This window comes from Elaeis guineensis, chromosome 5 (assembly GCF_000442705.2).
Source record: "Elaeis guineensis isolate ETL-2024a chromosome 5, EG11, whole genome shotgun sequence".
In the NCBI taxonomy this organism is placed as follows: domain Eukaryota; kingdom Viridiplantae; phylum Streptophyta; class Magnoliopsida; order Arecales; family Arecaceae; genus Elaeis; species Elaeis guineensis.
Window position 1 is genome coordinate 57,836,267 of NC_025997.2, and position 21,388 is coordinate 57,857,654.

At 39.2% G+C, this 21,388-nt stretch overlaps 1 protein-coding gene across 4 annotated transcripts in view; it reads left to right on the forward strand.

The window, feature by feature from the left end:
- Positions 1 to 3,352: 3,352 nt before the first annotated feature.
- Positions 3,353 to 21,388, forward strand: part of LOC105034359 (E3 ubiquitin-protein ligase RGLG4) — a 99,688-nt gene continuing 81,652 nt past the window's right edge. The window contains exon 1 of one of the 4 annotated variants that reach the window (XM_019846969.3): positions 3,353 to 3,799. In XM_019846969.3, coding sequence (XP_019702528.1) covers positions 3,617 to 3,799 — 183 coding nt within the window. In that variant the 5' untranslated portion in view covers positions 3,353 to 3,616. The remainder of the gene's footprint in view (positions 3,800 to 21,388) is intronic. The other 3 variants (XM_010909486.4, XM_073257939.1, XM_019846970.3) reach the window with 3 other exon arrangements.

Genomic DNA, 21,388 nt, shown 5'->3' on the forward strand with positions numbered 1-21,388 from the left:
TAAAATTTTATTTTGAAAAAATATTATTAATATTTTTTTTATCATTTTTTCCTTCCCTTCTCTTTCTCCCACCATGACAATCCCCCTCCCGTCGATCCTCTTCCCTTCCCTTCCTCCCGCTGTGACCCCACCACCGCCCTCGCCGACCTGTGGCCACCTGATGAGGTCCAGGTCACGGCCGTCCGTGCTGCATCCACCGCGGCCCCATCCCACCACCGTCCGTGCTGCACCCGCCATCTGCACTGCATCCGGCTCTGCGTGACCATCAAACCTCCTCCTCTCCCCTCTTCTAGCTCGACGCCACCAACCCCCCTCCTCGACCCCGAGTGCTTCCCGCATCCCATGCGACCGTCCCCTACACCCTCCGCGGTCCTGTCCTGCCACCGTTCTCTCCCCGGTCCCAACGAATCCGAGCCCCCATAACTCTGCGCGAATACCAGCGACCGCCCATGCCCCTCTATCTGCACTCCTCGATAAAGTGGAGTGAAAAAAAAAAACTTGCACCAAAGAAGGAAAAAAAAAAGAGAAAAAAAAAGAGGAACCACATGTTGAAAAATAAGTTGAAAAGAAAGATAAATTAGAAAATAAGTTTTTAAAAAATAATATTAAAAAAGAATCCAATCCATCGCCACCGTCTGATGTGCCATTTCTCAAGGCGTCACTAGCCGCATTTCTGCCCGACACCAAGGCATCTCTCTTGCTAACTTTCTTTCAGACGTTAAGATCTCTCTCATCTTCGGCTAGATTTCTAGCCCCATCCTCTCTCTCGTCCCCGGCTCTTGTTGTTAATGAAAAAAAGAAAAAAAAAAGGGAACCAAATATATTTTCTGTTTGCTGGAAATCCGAGAAAAAATATAACACTTGTTTCCTTTTTTTTTTTTGAAAAGAAAAATGACAATTGTTGGTGCAAAAATCCGCCTGTGCCAGAGAAGCTGGAGTCGAGGGAGTCGCGGTCGCCGCCGGGACCTGCAAAAGAAGTCTAAACCGGATGTGGGGTTGCTTCGGCAAGACCCTCCGACGCTCAAGTCAGTTCTCTGCCTCAACAAGAATGGAGTGCTCGAACGAAAATTTTAGCAGAGTTTTGGGATAAAAAATAGAGCTTAGAGAATAACGTATCTGGGGATCTCCTTTTATAGGCGGAGGGGGCAACAAACTGATAGCGACGTCTGTAACCGTCTGGCAGTGGGCCGCCCAGAGTCAGGAGGAGTTTGTTGCGGAGAGTAGTGGAGTGGACCTGTGGCTATCACCGAGGTGTGCCACGTGGAGTCTGCCACGAGGAGCGGAGCAGCGTCCGTTGTCGCAACTTGCCAGAGAATGGAAGAATCGCGCGGTATCCGTCGCAAGAAGTGGAGCAGTGCTGTGACCGTTACTGCGGTCTGCCAGGGAGTGATGGAGCCGCACGAAATCTGTTGCAGGAGGTGGAGCAAAGTCGTGGCTGTTGCTGCGGCCTGCCAGGGGGTCCGGGCCTATCGGCCGGAGTTCGGCTGGGGTGTATGGCGGAGAGAGGTGGCAAGCCACCCATTTGAGAGGAGCTCGAAGTCCGGCTCTCGCAGGAGTTCGGATGGAGTCTTCCTTCAGTCAAAGTCGGGGGTGAAGTCTGGCTCCCGTAGGAGTCCGGACAGAGTCTTCCCATAGCCAGAGTCGGAGACGAGGTCTGGCTCCCGTAGGAGTTTGGGTGAAGTCTACCTACAATCAAAGTCAGGGGCGAAGTCCGGCTCCCGTAGGAGCCCGGACGAAGTTTACCTGTAAGCGAAGTCGTGGGTGGAGCCCGGTTCCCGTAGGAGTCCGGGCGAAGTCCTTGTGCAGCCGGAATTGGGAACAAGACCCGGCTCCCATAGGAGTCCAGGCGGAGTCTTCCCGCAGCTGGAGCTGGAGACGAGATCTGGCTCCCGTAGGAGTCTGGACGAAGTTTACCTGCAATTAGAGTCAGGGACGAAGTCCGGCTCCCGTAGGAGTCCGGACGAAGTTTACCTGCAGCTGGAGTCGTGGGTGGAGTCCGACTCCCGTAGGAGTCCGGGCGGAGTCTGCAGGTGAAGTTGTGGGCGAGGTCCGGCTCCCGTAGGAGTCCGGACAAAGTCTGCCTGCAATTAAAGTCAGAGGCGAAGTCCGGCTCCCGTAGGAGTCCGGACGAAGTTTACCTGCAGCTGGAGTCGTGGGCGGAGTCCGGCTCCCGTAGGAGCCCGGCGGAGTCTGTAGGTGAAGTCGTGGGCGAGGTCCGGCTCCCGTAGGAGTCCGGACAAAGTCTGCCTGCAATTAAAGTCAGAGGCGAAGTCCGGCTCCCGTAGGAATCCGGACGAAGTTTACCTGCAGCTGGAGTCGTGGGCGGAGTCCAACTCCCGTAGGAGCCCGGGCGGAGTCTGCAGGTGAAGTCGTGGGCGAGGTCCGGCTCCTGTAGGAGTCCGGACGTCGCGAAGAATCCGGTCGACGCTGGCGGGGTCCTGCCCGTGGGCAAAACTTGGGAGTGTGGCAGAGGCTCGGCCGCCTGGGAGGTTTCAAGAGACGTTGCCAGAGGTCGAAAGTCAGGTGGATCCCCGGAGGGTCACTCCCATCATGAACTTCGGCTGGGGGGTATTTTATACCCAACAACAATCATGCCAAACATAGCCTTAAGTTTTCTCCCGGCAGAACTAAACATCGCCCTTGTTAATTATGGCCTTGTTTAAATAACAGGAGATCTTCTCAGTCCGATCAGATCTTTTTGTGGGGGCATTACTGTTGAAATTATGAAAGAATTGAGCGATTTGAAGACAATCGGGCAACTGGAGCAGAACGTTGTTTGTCCCTACTCTTTAGGGATTGGACAAATCACGTCGCATAGGCCTTGAAAAATAGGGGGCATGTTGTTCCCAACTCTTTCAGTGCCAACACTTCCCACCAGTTTTGTGGTATGTTTTCAAAAAAAAAAAAAAACCTCACAAACCCAAAAAAAGTCCTCCTTTCGACTAATGCGATCTTCCCGTCCAAACAGGCTCTATTTCTTTTCAATGAAAAATTACTGGGACATGTGTGCCAACGAAGAAAAATATGCTCCCACAAGCTTCCAGTTATCTTATTATGACCGGTAGATGAATAGATAGGCGCTAGTATCTTAATCCCACCTGATATATTCGATATATTTCGAGATAAATCGTTTCCGCCGCTGGTTTGTGCCATTTGGTCGTAGTCCAATTATTCCATCGCAGATTATTTAAGGTGCGAATCTTGCGCGCGGTACCCACCATTTTATTCCGTTTTCCAACTTCTCGCTGTACAAGCTGGTCGCTTCCACCCTTTATATATCTCAATTGGTTAGCTATCTGAAAAACAAATCCGAACCGAACCCAGAATCGCAGCCAAAAACAAAGAAGTCACTACTGCAAAGAATAAAGGCTTGTCCTTTGAAAGCACAAAAGGAACAGCGGGAAGACTCCAAGAAGCTTCCTCACCCCCTTTAACACACGTAAAGAAGGCAGAAGATAAGGAGCATTTCTCGCCTTCAAGCTTTTCGTTTTCTTGTGGGTAAGCCAAGGAACCAGCTTTCACATTCTTGGTGCTAACACAGCTTTCTCTCAATCTCTGCGCGTGCCCACAACGCCAACCTCAACCTAACGAAGAGTCCTCCGCTCTGGATCCACGTATGGGTAATGTTATAGCCGCCCTTCGTCGCAGGCGAGCCCAACAACGGGAAGTGGAGAGGCAGCCAACTACAAGGATCCTTGCGACACAGCCTTCGATCAGACACAGGAACGATAATCGTCGGAGGAGACTACTGACCAAAAAATACTCATATATACCTGATTATTACACCTCCCTCGAGCAGGTTAGCTCCCTTTACTTATTTATGTATTTAGTTATTTTCATTCTGACTCTTTTGTTAACATGTTTCTTGTTCAAATCTGATTAATTGCTTCGTGTCTGACATCGGCCTAAAATTGGTGCAAGTGCATGTATACGTTTGCACGGAAAACTAGCCTTTGCCTTCGCAGATTTGAAATTAAAACAAAGTTCTGTTTTGAAGGAAAGCATATGAATATAACTTTGACAGAGTGGATGATCGAAAAGGAATGAAAGAAATGATTTTTAGAACTGAAGCCATCAATTAATCTTCTGTATATAGAACCAAGGTCAATAATGTCTTCTTCTTTCTATCTCGTGAAGTGGGAGAGGTATACAAAAGTACTTAGTGATATATCATAAATACGGAATGATCATCCAGAGGCATGAACTTGACTAATTAGTGCCTTCTTAAAAGGTTAGCAGCAGCTGCCAGCAAAAATGTTTGCCAAGTATGTAGCAACGGTAAAGCTGAACTTGGACGCCAATATGCTCCCACCTGATCCAATGTATTGGTTTGGGTTTTTAGAACATGGGATCCGATCATTTGGGTACGTTCTTACGCGGTAACTCAATTCCTTTCTCGAATCCCTTCGAAAAATAGGCCAATTCTTTTTTTAAGTTTTTCAGAATTGTGAGGGGTTCACAAACCCAGACCCTACCCTATACCAACAGCCCTACTCTACCTGGACCAAAACTTGGATCTCCGGACAGATCGAGTTACTGCTCATAGAAGTAGAAATTAATCAGGATCAAAATGGGGAGCCGTGGCAACCTAGGATTGAGACCTCTCACTTCTTTCTTAGAGGGCAAAGATTGGCAGTAAATTAGGTTAGTCTGAATCCATTGCCAAGCACTAAACATCCCCATCCTCTTGCTTAGTGGCATCCTTAATTTTGGCAGGAGCAATATTGTTATAACCGGACCAGAAGGGCCAGTTCAACCGGTTGAACTGGAAACTGGTCTAGCTGGTATATGCCACTTAAATCGGATTGCTCAACAACCGGTCAACCGGATGAGCTTGTCCGAACAGGATAAACTAGTTAAACCGGATGAATTGTTAGAACTGGATAAATAATAGAAATTTAATATCAGGGCTGAAATATTGGCCCCAAATACTTTAATCAGAAATCTTGAATTACCAATTTAGTACCCCAAATCAAATGGACCAAATTAAGCCTGCAATCAATATTTTCCAATCGAACTGGATATTGAATCGTTTTACTTGTGATTAATTTAGAGGATCTGTGCAAAAATTATAGTTATTCTTTACTTCTTTTTTCATTTTTGTTATTTTTCTGACTTTTTATTTTATAAATTTTAAATAATAAAATCCTAAATTATGATATTATGGTGATGTCAGCATCATGTAGACCGGTGGTTGAACCAGTAGAATTGGGAACTTGGTGGTAAAACAGTTCAACATCCCGTCCAACTTTTAAAACATTGGGCAGGGGGAGGTAGGTTATGGTGTGAGTTCGCCCTATTCTCAGAAAACTTTCGAAGCAGCATTGGATACTATAAGCAAAATGAATGAAGAAAAAATTTAAAAGTTAGAAAGTATATGGGTGTGGTAATTAGGGTGCCTTGGGCCTGTTTGAATGTAGAAAAGATTTATCAATGCATAAACTACTCAAATTGTTGGAAATAAATTAAAGAGTATTGGTGCAAGAGAAGAAAGCTCCATCAACAGGGAAAGCTCGCCTGTTGCCAGGACAGTGAGAATCCTTGAGGTGATTCACATGCTTGGCTTTAATTCTCTATTGGTATTGTCATACATTCGATCCGAAATCATGAGCCGAGAGTCGCGGTAATTGCCATATACTTAAAAATAATTCTTTCCATAAGTATGCAAGATATCTCATCACGATATCAATGTATCACAGTGAAATAAAATTTAAATAATTATTATTCAATTTAAATTTAATTAACTAAATCAAATATCTTACATTCAATAAAGTTTCACTAAAAATAAAATAATAGATCTAAGTTCAATAAAGTTGACAATACTAAATCTCCTTCTAAAAGTTCTATTCCAATATTATTACCCATGCTTACAATTAATTATCTAAATCTGAAAAAAAATAAAAAGAGAGGTAATGAGTTAGACAGCTCAGTAAGTAACAAATATCCCAACTAGATATTTTAGATAATTATAAAATTTTTAAGACCAATACTGTGAATAAACATAAAAATATATTTCATGCTAATGCAATGTAAATCCAATTTTTTCAAATATTTATATACAATATAAATCATAAATTCGATTCAAATCAAAACATTCATAACTTAACAGCCATGACTATGACTAACGTTTAACCCTATTGGCGAGATCCACTGAATACCAGCACACAACCCCCACTGACAGGGTCTACTAAATACCAATGTATAATTTTCATTGGCAGGGCCCACTGATTATCAATATACAATCTCCATTGGTAGGATCCACTGAAACATAGTTAGTCTGAGAGTATAAATCCGATCTGTACCAAAATATTTTTGTATTATAATATATCATAATTTTCACTGAACATATGCATAATCAATAGACCATAATATTTCAGAATCACTTTTCGTTCAAAACATAATTTCATAAATCATAAATAATTTCAAAGAATAATTATTTACTTTCAAAATAAATATTAAATATCTCAAGAAGATGATTCATTACTTATTTTTCACAGACGACTGAGTGAATAGATCGATTAATCTTTAGAAGATTTTTCGGTGCTTATTATTCAAAATTATATTTTTTATATTAATTCTAACTCAAAATTAGATCTAAATAAATTTCAAATCAAAACTCCACTTGGGATCAGATCCTTCACTAAATTCGATCAAAATCATCAAAAAGAAAGTCTTTCACTGAGCTAATCTTAGAAAAATAACTTCAAGAGAGAGAAATCCATCAAGAGAGAGAATCAATCTAGAGAGAAAAATTTTAGAGAGAGAAAGTTAGAGAGAAAGTCCAATATTTTAGAGTGAGAAAGTAAGGGTTCAGACTGAAGAGAGAGAGAGAAACTCTCTCAATTTCTTTTAGTTATTTATTTTTTTCTTTTCTTTTTATTTTCTCCTCTTTTTTTTTGCTTCACAGGAGATGACAGAGGACTTGCGTGGTCCTCTCCTTTTCTTTCACAGAACAGAAGAGCTCTTACTCCCCTTATTCCTGAGCTAGAATGGTAACTGAAAGGAAGAAAAATTATTTCTCTTCAGATGATCCTGATTGCATCTAAAAATTTTTCTATTAATCTATATGAATAAGGATCAAATCCTTACCTGATTAGCAGTGGAACCAGAGATCAAATCTCAAATAATCTGATATAAACCTTCACGGAGGCCTGGATGTGCAGACCCTCTACTTCGCATGCACGCCAGACGCCGTAGGAAAGCAGGATGAACTCGATCTTCGCAATCCAATCAAACGAGGGAGAAGATGTGCTGGTGTGACACCTCACACCAGTAGGTGGGATGCCCAAGGAGGGCCCACATCCAAGGAAGAAGGGGCGGCACCAAAGGGGAGAGGTCAAGGAGAAGAAGAAAGGCTTCTCTCTTCTCATGCTTCTCTCTCTCTTTCTCTCTTCTCTTAATCTGATTTATTTGTTATTTTACTATCTATTCATAGGTAAAGACTCTCTCTATTTATAGATGAATCTCATGACCTAATAAGTATAGAAGTCCTAACTCAAATCTAATTTGAATCAGTCTAATACTCATGAAAGAAAAATTTCTATATGAGATAGAATTACCATCACTTATGACAACCACTTTGCACCCACTCCCTCATTCACATGGGATGCCCTAAACTAGCACCATTCCAGGTGTTGGTCGACCCACATGAGAGGAGAATCCAAGTGCACGTAGGATTTCTCATATCTCATCCAAAATGGATCCGATTTGAATCCAATTCGAAGTTGGATCGAAATAATTTTGAAAGATTGTTGATCCCAAATTCTTTAGGACTTTTGTACCAAGTCTAACTTAAATTTTTAGACCTAATTAAGTCTAATTAATTTAAATCTAATCTGAAATTAATTAGCATTGAAATCCAATCTGTCATATGCTCCATGAATCATAGATCAGAAACTATTCATCTTCAGGATCGAACCTAAACCTCATATGTAGTGCTAGCTAGACATAGTTAACTTTTCAATTCTGTTTGATCTATAACTTAATTCTTAATCAAGTTAGCTTATATATTCAATCAAGTCAAGTACTTTCAAATTAAACATATAAACATAGACCAATTCTTTTCTACTTTGTCTGACTTGTGTGCATGACTCCATAAGTTCAAACACTAAGTCGGTAGCATAGGAATCAATTTCTGCACTAATCGAAATATCATCTAGCAATAGTTTTCGACATCCAGATAGATTAAATTATCATAAAAGAATTTTTCAAAATCCATACACATGGTTACCGCATAATTTATCTTTTTGACCTAGAATTCTCTAGGATGGTCTCAGGTTAACTATCAACCGAGATTGCTTCATCTACATTGTATTTCAACCTTTCAAATCCATCTCATGGGTTATCCTGGCCAAGACTTTGCTAAATTAAAATACAGCGATACATCAAATTCAATAATTCAGAGGGGTCAATCCCATCTTGATCAACACACAGACTTCACAAATATTTGACTATACCCAGTAGCCTTTCGTCACTGCATTAGAAATCTAGATAGTCTGGCACCAAAGCACAGTGAGTTGCTTGCAAGTCACTATGGTGATCTCAAGTCTAAAGGACACTTATACCCATGTGTTTCGCGAGCAACTCTTGACAGCAAAATGCTCAGCAGGTGAGTCACTTGTTCAGTAATGATGTACTCCTACATCTCACCTGTATGCCATATTAATGTCGCCACACTCCTTGGTTAAGAGAACAACTAACCCATATGGCATACAATGACCTCCACTCGATAAATGTTATCGTCCTGTAATGACGTATCATTTGATCGCGAATATATTTAAGAACTATATGATAAATCCTCTCTTTATCGCACACTGGCATAGTTCTAAGGACTTCATCACAGCACAAAAGTTCAAGAAAGATATTATTTTGTGATGAAAAATATCAGAATATTTTTTATTCAATAATTAATAATTCATATACAAAGAGAAACTTAATCATCACACGATTAGTTTTAGGACACAATTTTCAATAATAACCACCATCGCTGGCGACCCTTAAGGTCGGAGGGGCAATCCCCGATGATGCCAGCTGGCCAGATCCGATGACTGGTGGCGACAAGTGGCCGCAGGAAAAACCAAAACAAAATAAAAAAATAGGAAACTCAAAAAATAACGATTTTTGAAGAGATTTTTTGCAGAAAAATTCAAGATAAAAATCGTAAAAGATTGAGGGAATAAGATGGAAAGGATTTTACCTGATTTGGATGAGATTTGGCTCGATTTTCAATGGCCAAATCAAGGTTAAACGGCCGGTAATCCTAGAGGAAAAAAAGGTGCCGAACTTGTGATTCTTGGTGCAGAAAAATCTGAAGATTTAAGGCCTTTAAATAGACCTCTCAGAGAAGAGTTTATGTTTGATTCCAATCAGGTTTTCAGGTGGTCTTTGGATTCTTAATCGCGGAAGGAAAAAAACTCCTATGAGAGTTTTGGCAAAGAATGAACAGCCTAGCACGTGCTCTGCACGTGCTGGCTGGCTTATTTATTTATTTATTATTTGGTAGCTCCTTTAAGATCTGTGTTATGGGCTGAGTATTATAAGTATAATATCTAGCAATGTACAGCAATATATGTATATATATCTAAAATAAGGTTTAAAAAATCTAGTAGATACAATGTGGAGGCTGTGAGAATCGGGCATTATCTTTAGGCTTTTTTTCCTTTTTTCTATTACTTGACATTTGGACAGAGTTTTTATACGTATTGCTGCCAAATCCCGGTTCTTTTCGAATTCCTAAGCATGATGTGCAACAGACACAAGAACGTGCTGTATTCAAATGAAGTGCAACAAATAACAATCACAAGTGTACTTAGGCCAAAATGAAAAAAATATAAATGAAAGCAAATGATAATAAGAGGATGATTAAATTAAGAATCAAGCATCCACAGAGCAAACACAAAAATTTTATGGAGGTTCGGAGCCAAATCCAGCTCCATTGTGCTCTCCTCAAGAAAACCCTATTAAAAATTTCAGTCCACTTATTGTATCCAATGATTATAAGATCCGTTACTTTCCACAGATCTACAATATCCGGGATTATCCCTAAGCTTGTACAACAACCCGTTTCAAGGCACGGTAAGGCCTATCTCCCAGTTTTAATGCAACTCTTGAAATTTGTCACAAAAACAAACAAGTATGAAAGAAAATAATTTACAATGAGAGTGCTCCCTGTTCGGAAGTGAAGTACACTTTTCAGCCCAATTTGAATGTGGAAGAAGGTGAGATATATGCCGGTGATACAATTTCTTGCTTGGACTTAAAATTAATGCTCAAAGAAGAAGTTGTTCTCTTATAATGAACTCGCTTTAACAATATACTCTAAAAGAATTTATTTTCATTTAATTCTTGAAGCTTTTATATCAAGTGAAGAGGCTTGAGAGGCTTTCTTGATTGTTTGGTGAGCTTTGGTGGATCAGCTTTGGTGGATCATTGATGGCCATTCAATTCATTTTGTATGTACCGACAAACTAGCTATTACAATGTTTCTAATGTAGTGGAACCGATTCTTGGTTCCGAGGTGTCGGCTCTTAGATATCTAGCATCGGCAACTTCCTAATTGGAGCCAGCTTGTGAAATATCATAGAAACTATTGCCATTCTATGGTTGATTCCTATGAGTCTAAGGTCAACTCTAGATCATCTAGGGTTGACACCTCTTTGATTGTAGTTAGTGTCAGAAAATCGGATAGGGTTGTATGCATAGATTTCAAAAATTTTTTGAAGTAGCAACGAAAACGATTTAGGTTAAATCCTTTAACCCCACATACAATAGATCTAATCTATATCTATCCGAGCTCTAGATTAAAGATATATAAATAATCTGAAAATAAAAAAAAAAAATTAAGATTGGATCTCAATACCTTGCATAGATTGAAATACACCGCAACCGATGATCCTAAATCTGAAGGTTCCTGAGCTGCATACGTGTCCGGCTTCTACAGGTATCCCCCGGGATCAATCTTGAACCTTTCTTCTCGTTATAGATCCATCTTCTCCAAAATGAATCTCAATCTTTTGGATCTTTGATCAACTCTTGATTTTTTACCGCGATCTCAATGCTTGAACTACAGCCTTTTTTCTTGTTCCTTACTGTAGAACAAATCATCCTCAACTCAGGCGTGTGAGAAGATGAGACGCCCAACCCTTGGGCATTGAAAAGAGAGGAGGAAGAGGAGATGGCATGGAGATGGAGAGAGGGTGAGATCTAAATTCACAATTCAATTAATTTTAAAATCCTAGGAGACCATCTCTTATATAGATCTTTTCTTGATTCCAAATCAATCTCCAATCAATCTAAAAAAATCAGTCCTTATCTCATAAGAATTTTTATTTTTTTAATCTATTTTTTTTAAAAAAATCAGACCTAATTAAAAAAATCTTCACCTCTTTTGGCAAGTAGATGGGGCGCCCCACATCAAAATAGACAAGTTGAGTGGGCGCCTTCATCAAAAAGGGGCAAGTAGTTGGGGCACCAACTCTTGGTGCCCCTTTAGGATTTTTGCACACAAGAGATAGGGGCTATGCCCCCTTTCTCTCTCCTTCTATGCTAAGGCAAAAGAGGGGGCGAGCCTCTCTCTTTCTCATGCCCACTCCAAGGGGTTTGCACCCCTTGGACTTTTCAAAAAGGGAGTCTTGCACCTCCTCTCTTCTTTCCAATAATTCCACACCATATAAGAAAATAACAAGGGAGAAAATAAGGAGATTAGTTTGCCAACTAATTGACTTGATCCAATCCTTTTGGGCCTTTAATCAGGTGCCCTACTAAACCCAATCAAAATGGATCTAGTTAAGGTTCAAGGCTATAGACTTGATTCAATTCTTATCTAATAAGGAACCCAAGTCTAAAGAAGAATTGAGTTTAACCATGTGCTAGCATGGTTTTCCTAAATCTAATAGGATTTCACTAAATCCTAATCCAATTAGAACTTCATAAGCCCAATTGGTTAATTCAAGATTAAATCTCTTAATGTGTGACCCATAGGTTTTATTCTATCTGATAGTGAGATATATTGTGATCTCCATTACAATACCATCGAAACTCTTTTTGATGGATTGGAACAACTCTAATTCTGTCCTTTGAGGGTTATCGATTATTAAGATGATGCCCGATAAGTCCCACAATCCATCAGTGATACCTAGCAGTTTGTAGTGGCAATCCAATAGAATAAAAATTTGAACCCTTAGGTATAGTTATCGTGTGATTCAGTCTTTCTATCGTGAATTTCGACTTGATGGAGGTCATAGAGAACTCGTCAGATCCCATCATCAGTCACATGCCAGATTGCCTCGACTCGAGTTTACTTGTGAATCTCATGAAAATATTTTTTTCAGTATTCACACTTGCTTTGGTCAAAGACTTTCTGAACTTAGTCTCGCAAATCACATAGGACTTTTTTTTTTCTACCAAGATTGATAGATTTTATTTAGGTGCATTTTATACCTAACAGCGAACCTGAACCTACTATAGCCAACATACACAGTAAGGCTCCAAATGGCTAGGGACCAAGGGAACGTACAATCTACTCAATAGTTTCACTGGGAATAGCCGATGACATCGCAGATCAAAGGATCACTCATACTATTATAACACGAGACAATCACTAACGAATGAGTAGACATCCAAGTAGTTTTTCGTATTGATCATACTCAGTGCAAGTTGTTCTCTAACAACCACCTGTACTCTCATCTTAGTGTCCCTATATTGCATATCCGAGACTCATCTACCTAAAAAGGAGGTGAACCATGCATCGATTTTTAAATTGATTGATCACTATCTTCTATGACGATCTTTTGATCGAGAGTATTTAAAAATATCTTAAGAATATATGTATGTCTCAAAATATCTTAAAAATATCTTAAAAATATCTTAAGAATATACTTAAAAATATCTTAAGAATATCTTAAGTATTTAAATTAATGTATGTCTCAAATTCTCAATATCTTAAGAATATACAAAATTTATCTTTATTAATTTCCAAGACAAATTAAGGACACATAAACATGATTGAAAAATAAATATCTTTTATTAATAATAAAAAATTATAAGTACAAAGTTAAGTTCTGAAATTATAAAATATGTCAGCCAATAATTGACTTCTAGAATACTCATCTAACAAACTCTCATTTGACCTAAAGTCAATTGGCCATATACCTAAGATCCATTTTCTCAAGATGAGCTTCGATCTTCTACTGGATGAGAGGCTTGGTCAGCAGATCTATTACATTCTACACAAAGTCGACTCTCTGCACCTCGATGAATTTCTTCTCTAGATATTCGTGTATGATATTGAACCGATGCTCTATATGCTTGGACTTCTGATGAGACCTAGACTCCTTAGTGAAGGCTATGGCATCGTTGTTGTCGCAATGTAGTGCAATAGCATCTAATGGCATCACATCCATCTCTGTAATAAATTTTTTGAATCAGAAAGCTTCCTTAGCAGCTTCAAAGGTGGCGATGTACTCGATTTTCATGATCAAATTTGCAATAACTAGCTGCTTGAAACTCTTCCAGCTAACGGATCCTTCATTACACAAGAAAATATACTTCGATGTAGACTTTCTATCATCGACATCAGTCATGAAGTCTGAATTGGTGTATCCTTCCATTTTCAGTTCTGATTCTCCACCAAAGATCAAGAATAAATTTTTAGTCCTCAAGTACTTAAAGATATTCTTCACAGCAATCTAGTGTTCTTCACCTGGATTCATCTGATATTTGTTCGTGACACTCACAGCAAGGGCTATATTAGGTCATGTACATAACATAGCATACATGAGGCTTCCTATTGTTAAAGTATAAGGGATCTTGCTCATACGCTGGATCTCCTCAGGTGTGTTAGGGCACATCTTCTTGGAGAAATGAATGCTATGTCTAAGGGGCAAGAGTCTCCTCTTGGAGTTTTTCATACTGAACCTCTTTAGCACCTCCTCTATATACATTCGCTGTGAGAGTCCTATTATTCTCTTAGATCTATTCCTATAGACCTTTATATGAAGAATGTAGGAAGCTTCTCTTAGATTTTTCATACAGAATTCTTTTGACAACCATACTTTGACCGATGTCGGCATGAGAGTATCATTCTCAATCGGAAGGATATCATCCATATACAATACGAAGAATGTGACAACGCTCTCACTGACTTTTTTATATACACACGACTCCTCCTTATTTTTGATGAAATCAAATATTTTGATCACATCATTAAAGCAAGTCTTCTAACTCGGAGATGCTTGCTTGAGTCCATATATGGATTTTTATAGCTTGCAGACCTTGCGATCACTATCACTGGATGTGAAATCTAAAGACTGCTCGATATAGATATCTTCCTCAAGATATCCATTTAGGAAGATAATTTTTGCATCCATCTGTCAAATTTTATAATCATAAAAGGATGCAATCACAAGTAGAGTTCGGATGGATTTCAGTATGGCCATGGGTGAAAAGATTTTTGATAATCAATACCTTCGCAATGACTATAACCTTTCACAACCAGCCTTATCTTATAGGTCTTTACTTGACCATCTGACCCAATTTTTCTTTTATGAATCTATTTACACCCAATAGGTACAATACCTTCAGGTAGATCTACTAAAGTCCAAACTTAGTTGGAATACATGGAGTCAATTTCTGACTTCATCGCTTCCATCCATCTCTCGAAGTCGATATCTAATATCGCCTCATTATAGGTCTTAGGATCATTCCTAATGTCCCTATCTCCCATAAAGAATGCTTCCTCTAAATCTTCTGTAAAAATACCTAAGTACCTTTAAGGAGGATGGGAGATCCAACTTGATCTATAAGGTGGAGGAGGTACTACATCTACTGGCTCACTACTGGGTTCAGGTTCTTGGACTTGATGCCCTTCAGAGACCTCTTTGAGTTTAATCTTTCTCTCACTGTCTCTGTTGGTGCAGAATTCTGCCGATGTCGGAGAAGCTAGAGTCGAGGGGATCACGGCCACCGTCGAGACCTGCAAGGGAAGTCTAAACCGGAGTTGGGGGTACTCTGGCAAGATCCTCTGACGCTCAAGTCAGTACTCTGCTTCAACAGAAATGGAGCACTCGAATGAAATTTTAGTAGAATTTCGAGATAGAGTTTAGAGCCTAGAGAAGAACATATCTGGGAGGTCTCTTTTATAGATGGGAGAGCGTAACCGATTGACAGCGACATCTGTAACTGCCTGGTAGTGGACCGTTCAGGGCCACGTAGAGTTTGTTATGGAGAGTAGTAGTATCCGTTGTCGCGACTTGTCGGAGAGTGGTGGGGCCATGTGGAATCTATTACAGAGAGTGGAGTGGTGTCCGTTGTCGCGATTTGTCGGAGAGTGGTGGGGCCACATAGAGTCTGTTACAGGGAGTGGGGTGGTGTCCGTTGTCGCGACTTGCCGGGAAGTTTGGGATGGACGGCTGAAGCTTGGTTAGGATGCATGGTGGAGCGAAATAGCTCTCTGTCTCAGCAATCTAAGAGAAGGTCGGATGTCTTCGAGATTGCAGACGGGTTAACTGTGGTTGGGTGCTGTTGGTGCTGCAGATAGAAGTCATCTGCTGCAGAAGCCCGGATGAAAACTTCTGTTGGAGAAATTCGGCTGGAATCCAATTGCTAAAGAAGCCCGTTTGAAATTTGTCAAATGTAGAAGCTTGTCTGAAGACTGCCTGTTGGAGAGGTTCAGAATTCAATTCTATTATAGAAGCTCGGATGGAGTTCGATTCTTGTAGGAGTCCGGAAGGAGGCCACTTACTGTAGAAGCTCAGACGAAGATCGGTTGCCGTGGAAGCTCGGTGGAGACTTCTTATTGTAGAAGCTCGGATGAAGTCCGCTTGCAATAGAAGTTCAGAGTAGAGATCTGACTGGTGGAGCACGTCCGTTGTGGAAGTTTGTCTGGGATCCATCCGCTGTAGAAGTTTGGACGAAGTCCAGCTCTTGTAGGAGCTTGGATGAAATTTGGAAGATGGTCGACCATCGTAGAAACTTGGATGGAGTCTGGTTACTGTAGAAGTCCTGCTGCTGGAGAAGCTCGGACATTGACGAAGTTCGGAAGAAGTTCGGAGTAAAGTCGATCGTGGCAGGAAGAAGTCTGGAAGAGATTTGGAGAGTAGTAGATCATTATAAAAAATCGGCTGATAGTGAGGCCCAGAGAGTATTTGGAGCAGTCTAGTAGATGAATGGAGGAGCTCATTATTGGAGAAGTCCGGATGGCACGATAGGAGTTCATCCGTCGGAGGAATCTGGAGGACACTGTGGAAGGCCGACTGCTGGAGGAGTCCAAACGGTACTATGGAAGCTCAGATGGTCGGGAGAGTTCAGAAAGATGATGCACAAGGTCGGAAGCCGGAAGAGTCCTGACAGGGTCGGCCTCTTACGAACTTCGGCTGGGGTTATTTTATACCCAACAGTCTCCATCATAGATAAACTTCTTTTTCAAGAAGATGACATGATAGCTCACAATCACATTGTAATCTTCAGGAAGATAGAAGTAGTATCTCATGATTTCTTTAGGATATCCTATAAAATAAGCCTTAAAAGACCTAGCCTCTAACTTATCCATCTGCTGTCGCTTGACATAGATTGGACATCTCCAAATCTTGAAATACCTAAGAGCTAGCTTCTTACCATGTTATAACTCATATGGTGTGGTAGGAACAGATTTAGAAGATACTCGATTCAAAAGTTGAATTGCAGAAAGTAATGCATGTTCTTAAAGAAATACAAAAAAAATTATGAAGCTCATCATAGATCGGACTATATCTAATAGGGTCATATTCCTCCTTTTGGATACCCCATTAAGCTGAGGTATCCCTGAAGATGTCCACTGTGAGACTATACTGTTATCCTTGAGATAGATCTAAAATTTTTTGTTAAGATATTCTCCTCCTTGATTTGATTGAAGAACCTTTATGATTTTTTCGATCTATTTTTTTACTTCATGTCTGAATTCAATAAATTTTTTAAAAGCTTCAGATTTTTAATGCATCAAATACACAAAATCATACCATGAATAATCATCGATAAAAGTTATGAAGTAGACATAGCCACCCCTAGCTTTTACATCGAATGGACTGCACACATCAGTGTGTACTAGGGCTAATATCTCATGGCCTTTTCTCCTTCTCCCACAAGAGCTATTTTTTCTTGAAGACAAGACTCATAAACTGGATAAGACTCGAAAATCAATAGCCTGAGAAGGTCATTTTTCTCTAATTTATTGAGTCTATCTTCTCCTATATAGCCTAGCCTAAGGTGCCATAGATATTTTTGACTAATCCTATCTCTAAGTTTCTTAGACCCTATGGCATTCACAGTTTACTCATTAATATTAACACTCACATCCATATGCAAATGATAAAAATTATTAATTAAGAAAACACATGCAACAACTTTATTTTCAAAATAAATTGCACACATCTCTTTATTGAAATGAAAATTATAGTTATTTTGTGCCAGCACAGATATGAAAATTAAATTTCTACTGGCTACAGGTACATAATAATAATCTTTTAATAATAATCTATATCCTAATGATAGTTGTAGAGGATAGGTTCCGTCGGCTACAATAGCAACTCTTACTCTATTACCAACTCGGAGAGTGAGCTCGCCTTCCCTTAGCCTCCTAATTTCTTCAAGATCTTGCATAGAAGTGCACAAATAAGTACTTGAACCAAAATCTAGAACCCAACTAGAAGAATAAAAAATCGTTAGATTAGATTCTATTATGAGCAAATCAGATGTACTTTCAAAAAGCCCATCTTTCTTTCTGTTCTTCACAGTCACTAGGTAGGTCAAACAGTTCTTTCTCCAATGGCCTTCGACATTGCAATGGAAATACTTTTTCTTATCATCGGTCTTCTTCGGAACCTGCTTCTTGGATTTGACCTCATTCTTTTGCTTCTTCGTAGGCTTCTTTTTTTTTTTGAAAGAAGACTTTCTCTTAAAGGAAGCCTGCTCCACAGTCAGAACCATATCTCTTGAACCATTCAAGGTGCCCTCAGCTGTCATCAACATATTCAGCAATTCGAGAAAAGTGCGATCAATTTTATTTATATGGTAGTTCATAATGAACCGGCTATATGAATCAGAAAGAGACTGGATGATCAAATTCACTTATAATTTCTTATCCACATTCATCCTAAGCTTCTGAGGCTCTTCGTTGTCCTTGATCATTGTCAAATAATGATCATTGATGGATTGCCCGTCACGTATTTTCGCTCTGAATAGTCTCTGGGAGACTTGAAAATGAGTTGTGTGATCCTTCTTATCATACAACTCTTGCAGGTGAGTCAGTATCTCCTTGGCAGTCCTCATATCTTTATGCTATCACTGAAGATCATTGGACATGGATGCTCGAATGTAACACTTCACCTTATTATCCTCATCCATCCACTTTTCAAGTGTGGCTCATTGATCAGGAGATGGATGAGCTGGTAACACAGGTACATCTTGATCTAGGATATGAGTTAGCTTTTTAGAATTGAGAATGATTCTCAAATTTTGAAGCAAGTCTTTGTAGTTTGTCTCGATCAATCTATTTGTATTAAGGATATGGGCTAAAGGGTTGGCACTCGACATGGTTATCTACAGAGAGAATATTTTTTAGTTTGATATTTGTACTTATTAAATATTTATTTTATAAATTTTTAAAATCAAACAGGGCTCCAATTATTTCTTTGAACTCCCACACTTCTCGAGTGAAGAAATAAAAATCTATATGCGATTGGTTTCTAGTTGGTACTGTGATCCAACTGATCTATACACACCTCACATAATAGTTATTGGTGAGTACCGACTAATGAATGGACAACACCTTATCTATTGCTTCACTAATTAAGATGCAACAGGTTCGATCTCTAAGTCCTGTAGTCTCACCTAACAGTGGTATTAGAGCTATTGATTTTTAAGATATGTATAATCTAATTTTTGATTTAGATCTAAAAGTTTGAATAGTTTAAAATTGATCTTGTACTGGTATAAGATTATCCTAATATAAGGTTAATCCTCTATATTGAAAAAGTTATCCGAGCACAAGATTGATCGATCTTAAAAACTATTTTTGAAATATTTAGATCAATCTTTTAGATATGAAAATAGATGTATATGATATATCTTTATTCATATTAGATCTAAAATTAGAATGATTAATAATATTTTCAATCAGCTAACAGTCAGCTGCTAAAATATTATAGAAATTGAGCCTTTACTTTCTTCCCTATCATAGTTTTGGGGTCAAGTGTGGCTACTTTGGGGTCAATATCTTATTGCATGTTGGACAACTCTTACATGCTGGAGTCGACTCCTATGATGATGGGGTTGACCCCTCTAAGGCTAGGGTTGACTCTTGACCATTCTGCTGAAATGATCCTTAATATCTTAGCTTGTGGTTATCCTAGGTTCAACTCTTAGTTCCCTAGAGTCGGCTCCTGGACATCTATGGCCTACTCCTTTCTGATTGGAGTGAGCTCCTAAAATATCACAGAAATTGGATCTTTTGTTTCTTTCTTATGGTCATTCTGGCGTCGATGGGGTTGACTCCTCCTTAATTGAATTCAGATGCACCGCAGAATATGGATTTTAAAAAATTTTAACATGCATCAACTATTGATTACATAAGGATACGAACCCCAATCCTAAAATCACCTTTATGATTTCAATTAAACATAGAAAAATAGCTAATAAAATATAAAAGAAGAAAAATAAAACCTTTAAGAAGATCTTGATTGATCACTGATTGATAGATTTCTTGATTTACATCCACGAGATACCCAAGCATGTATCCTCTAACGGTGATCCACATAGAAACTGATCAAGAACTCTCCCCGAACAATTTTTTTTGAATCCCTTCTCAAGGAATCCAACCCTTTATTTCTTGATTCTCTTCTCAAGGAAATCAATACATTTTCTTGATTTCCTTCCCAAGAAAATCAGCATACCTCTTCCAAGAACCTTTCTTGGACTCTTTCCTCCCTCTAGCCAAGAACGTTTCTTGGCTGATTTTTCTACCTTCCCAGGAACTCTTGCTGGGCTTATTGTTTTTTGGACGTTCAACCCTTTTTCAATGGAGTTTAGTGCCCTTCTTTGTTTCTTGGCATGATCCACCTTGAGGTGTGAAGCCTTCACATAAAAAGCCCTTTTCCACATGGGGCTAAGAAGTGGCATGAGGCCTTCCCAAGACCTCCTCTTAAGCATGAACCCAAGTTCACATGAACTCTTCATGTTTAGAAGGGAGAGCATTCGGTAGTACAGAGGCATGAGATATGGCATGGCTTTCTTTTAAAGACGTGGAGGAGTTTCAAGGCGAGAAGGATTCTTCAAGAGGCACTAGGAAGTGGCGCTAATCCTTTCTCCAATGTGAAACCTGATTTCACATGAAAATTGGCATTGGGATTTCAAGTAAGGCACAAGGGAGAAATCCTTCTCACATGGGACTCCTCCTTTTATGTCAACTTTTGATTTAATCAATTTCTAATCTAATTAAAAATTCAATATGATGGGAATTTATGATTTTAAACATGTGTTAGCATGCTTGACCTAAATCTATTAGGATTTCAATCAAATCTAAATTGAATTAGGACTTCTTAAGCCTAATCCAAAGTCTTTGACCAATTCTTTTTGATGTGTGATCTATTGGATTCCACATCTAGCTAGCAGTAGGCTCTGGCTCATTTCAACCTAACCAATTAGAACTCTTCAAATTTATTAGGTTCAAGACATATTGAGCCCTTGCGTTACAATTAATTAGAACTCTTTTAAATTAATTATTGAATTAAATTTTTTAATTTATAAGAACTTATAAGTCAAGATTGATATCTAGCAATGTATCATGATTATCCAGAAAATATGAAATTTCAGTAGAATAACCAAAACACCCTTTTGTGGTGAGTCACTGTACAATTCAATCTTTCGATCACGTAACATCCCGATAAACCATGGATATGAAATCATGTCAAGCCCAAATATCTATCTATATATATCTTGATCTGATTATGATGACTCGATTGATGAAATATTAAAATTTTTTTCTAATATTCATTTTGCTTTGACCAAAGACTTCCTAAGTCATTATCCTATGAAACTACATAGAATGTTCTCTTCTCTTATAAGGAGTGATCGATTTTTTATTGATCACTCACAACCTCCATGTACAATTCACCAAACTCAGAGCATCCCATACATGTCTAAGAGAGTCATGCTAAGATATGAACCAAAGTATAAATCTATATACATAAGGTACTATAGTGATCTCAGGTTTAAGGTTGTATTTGGTAGCCGACAATCTATCCAGATTGCTACCAATTTAATATGGTAATTTGGATTACTATGTTTGGTATACTTTTTGGATGGTAATCTAGATTGCCTTATGGGAGGCAATCTGTATTGCCTTGGAGAGAGGTGGCTA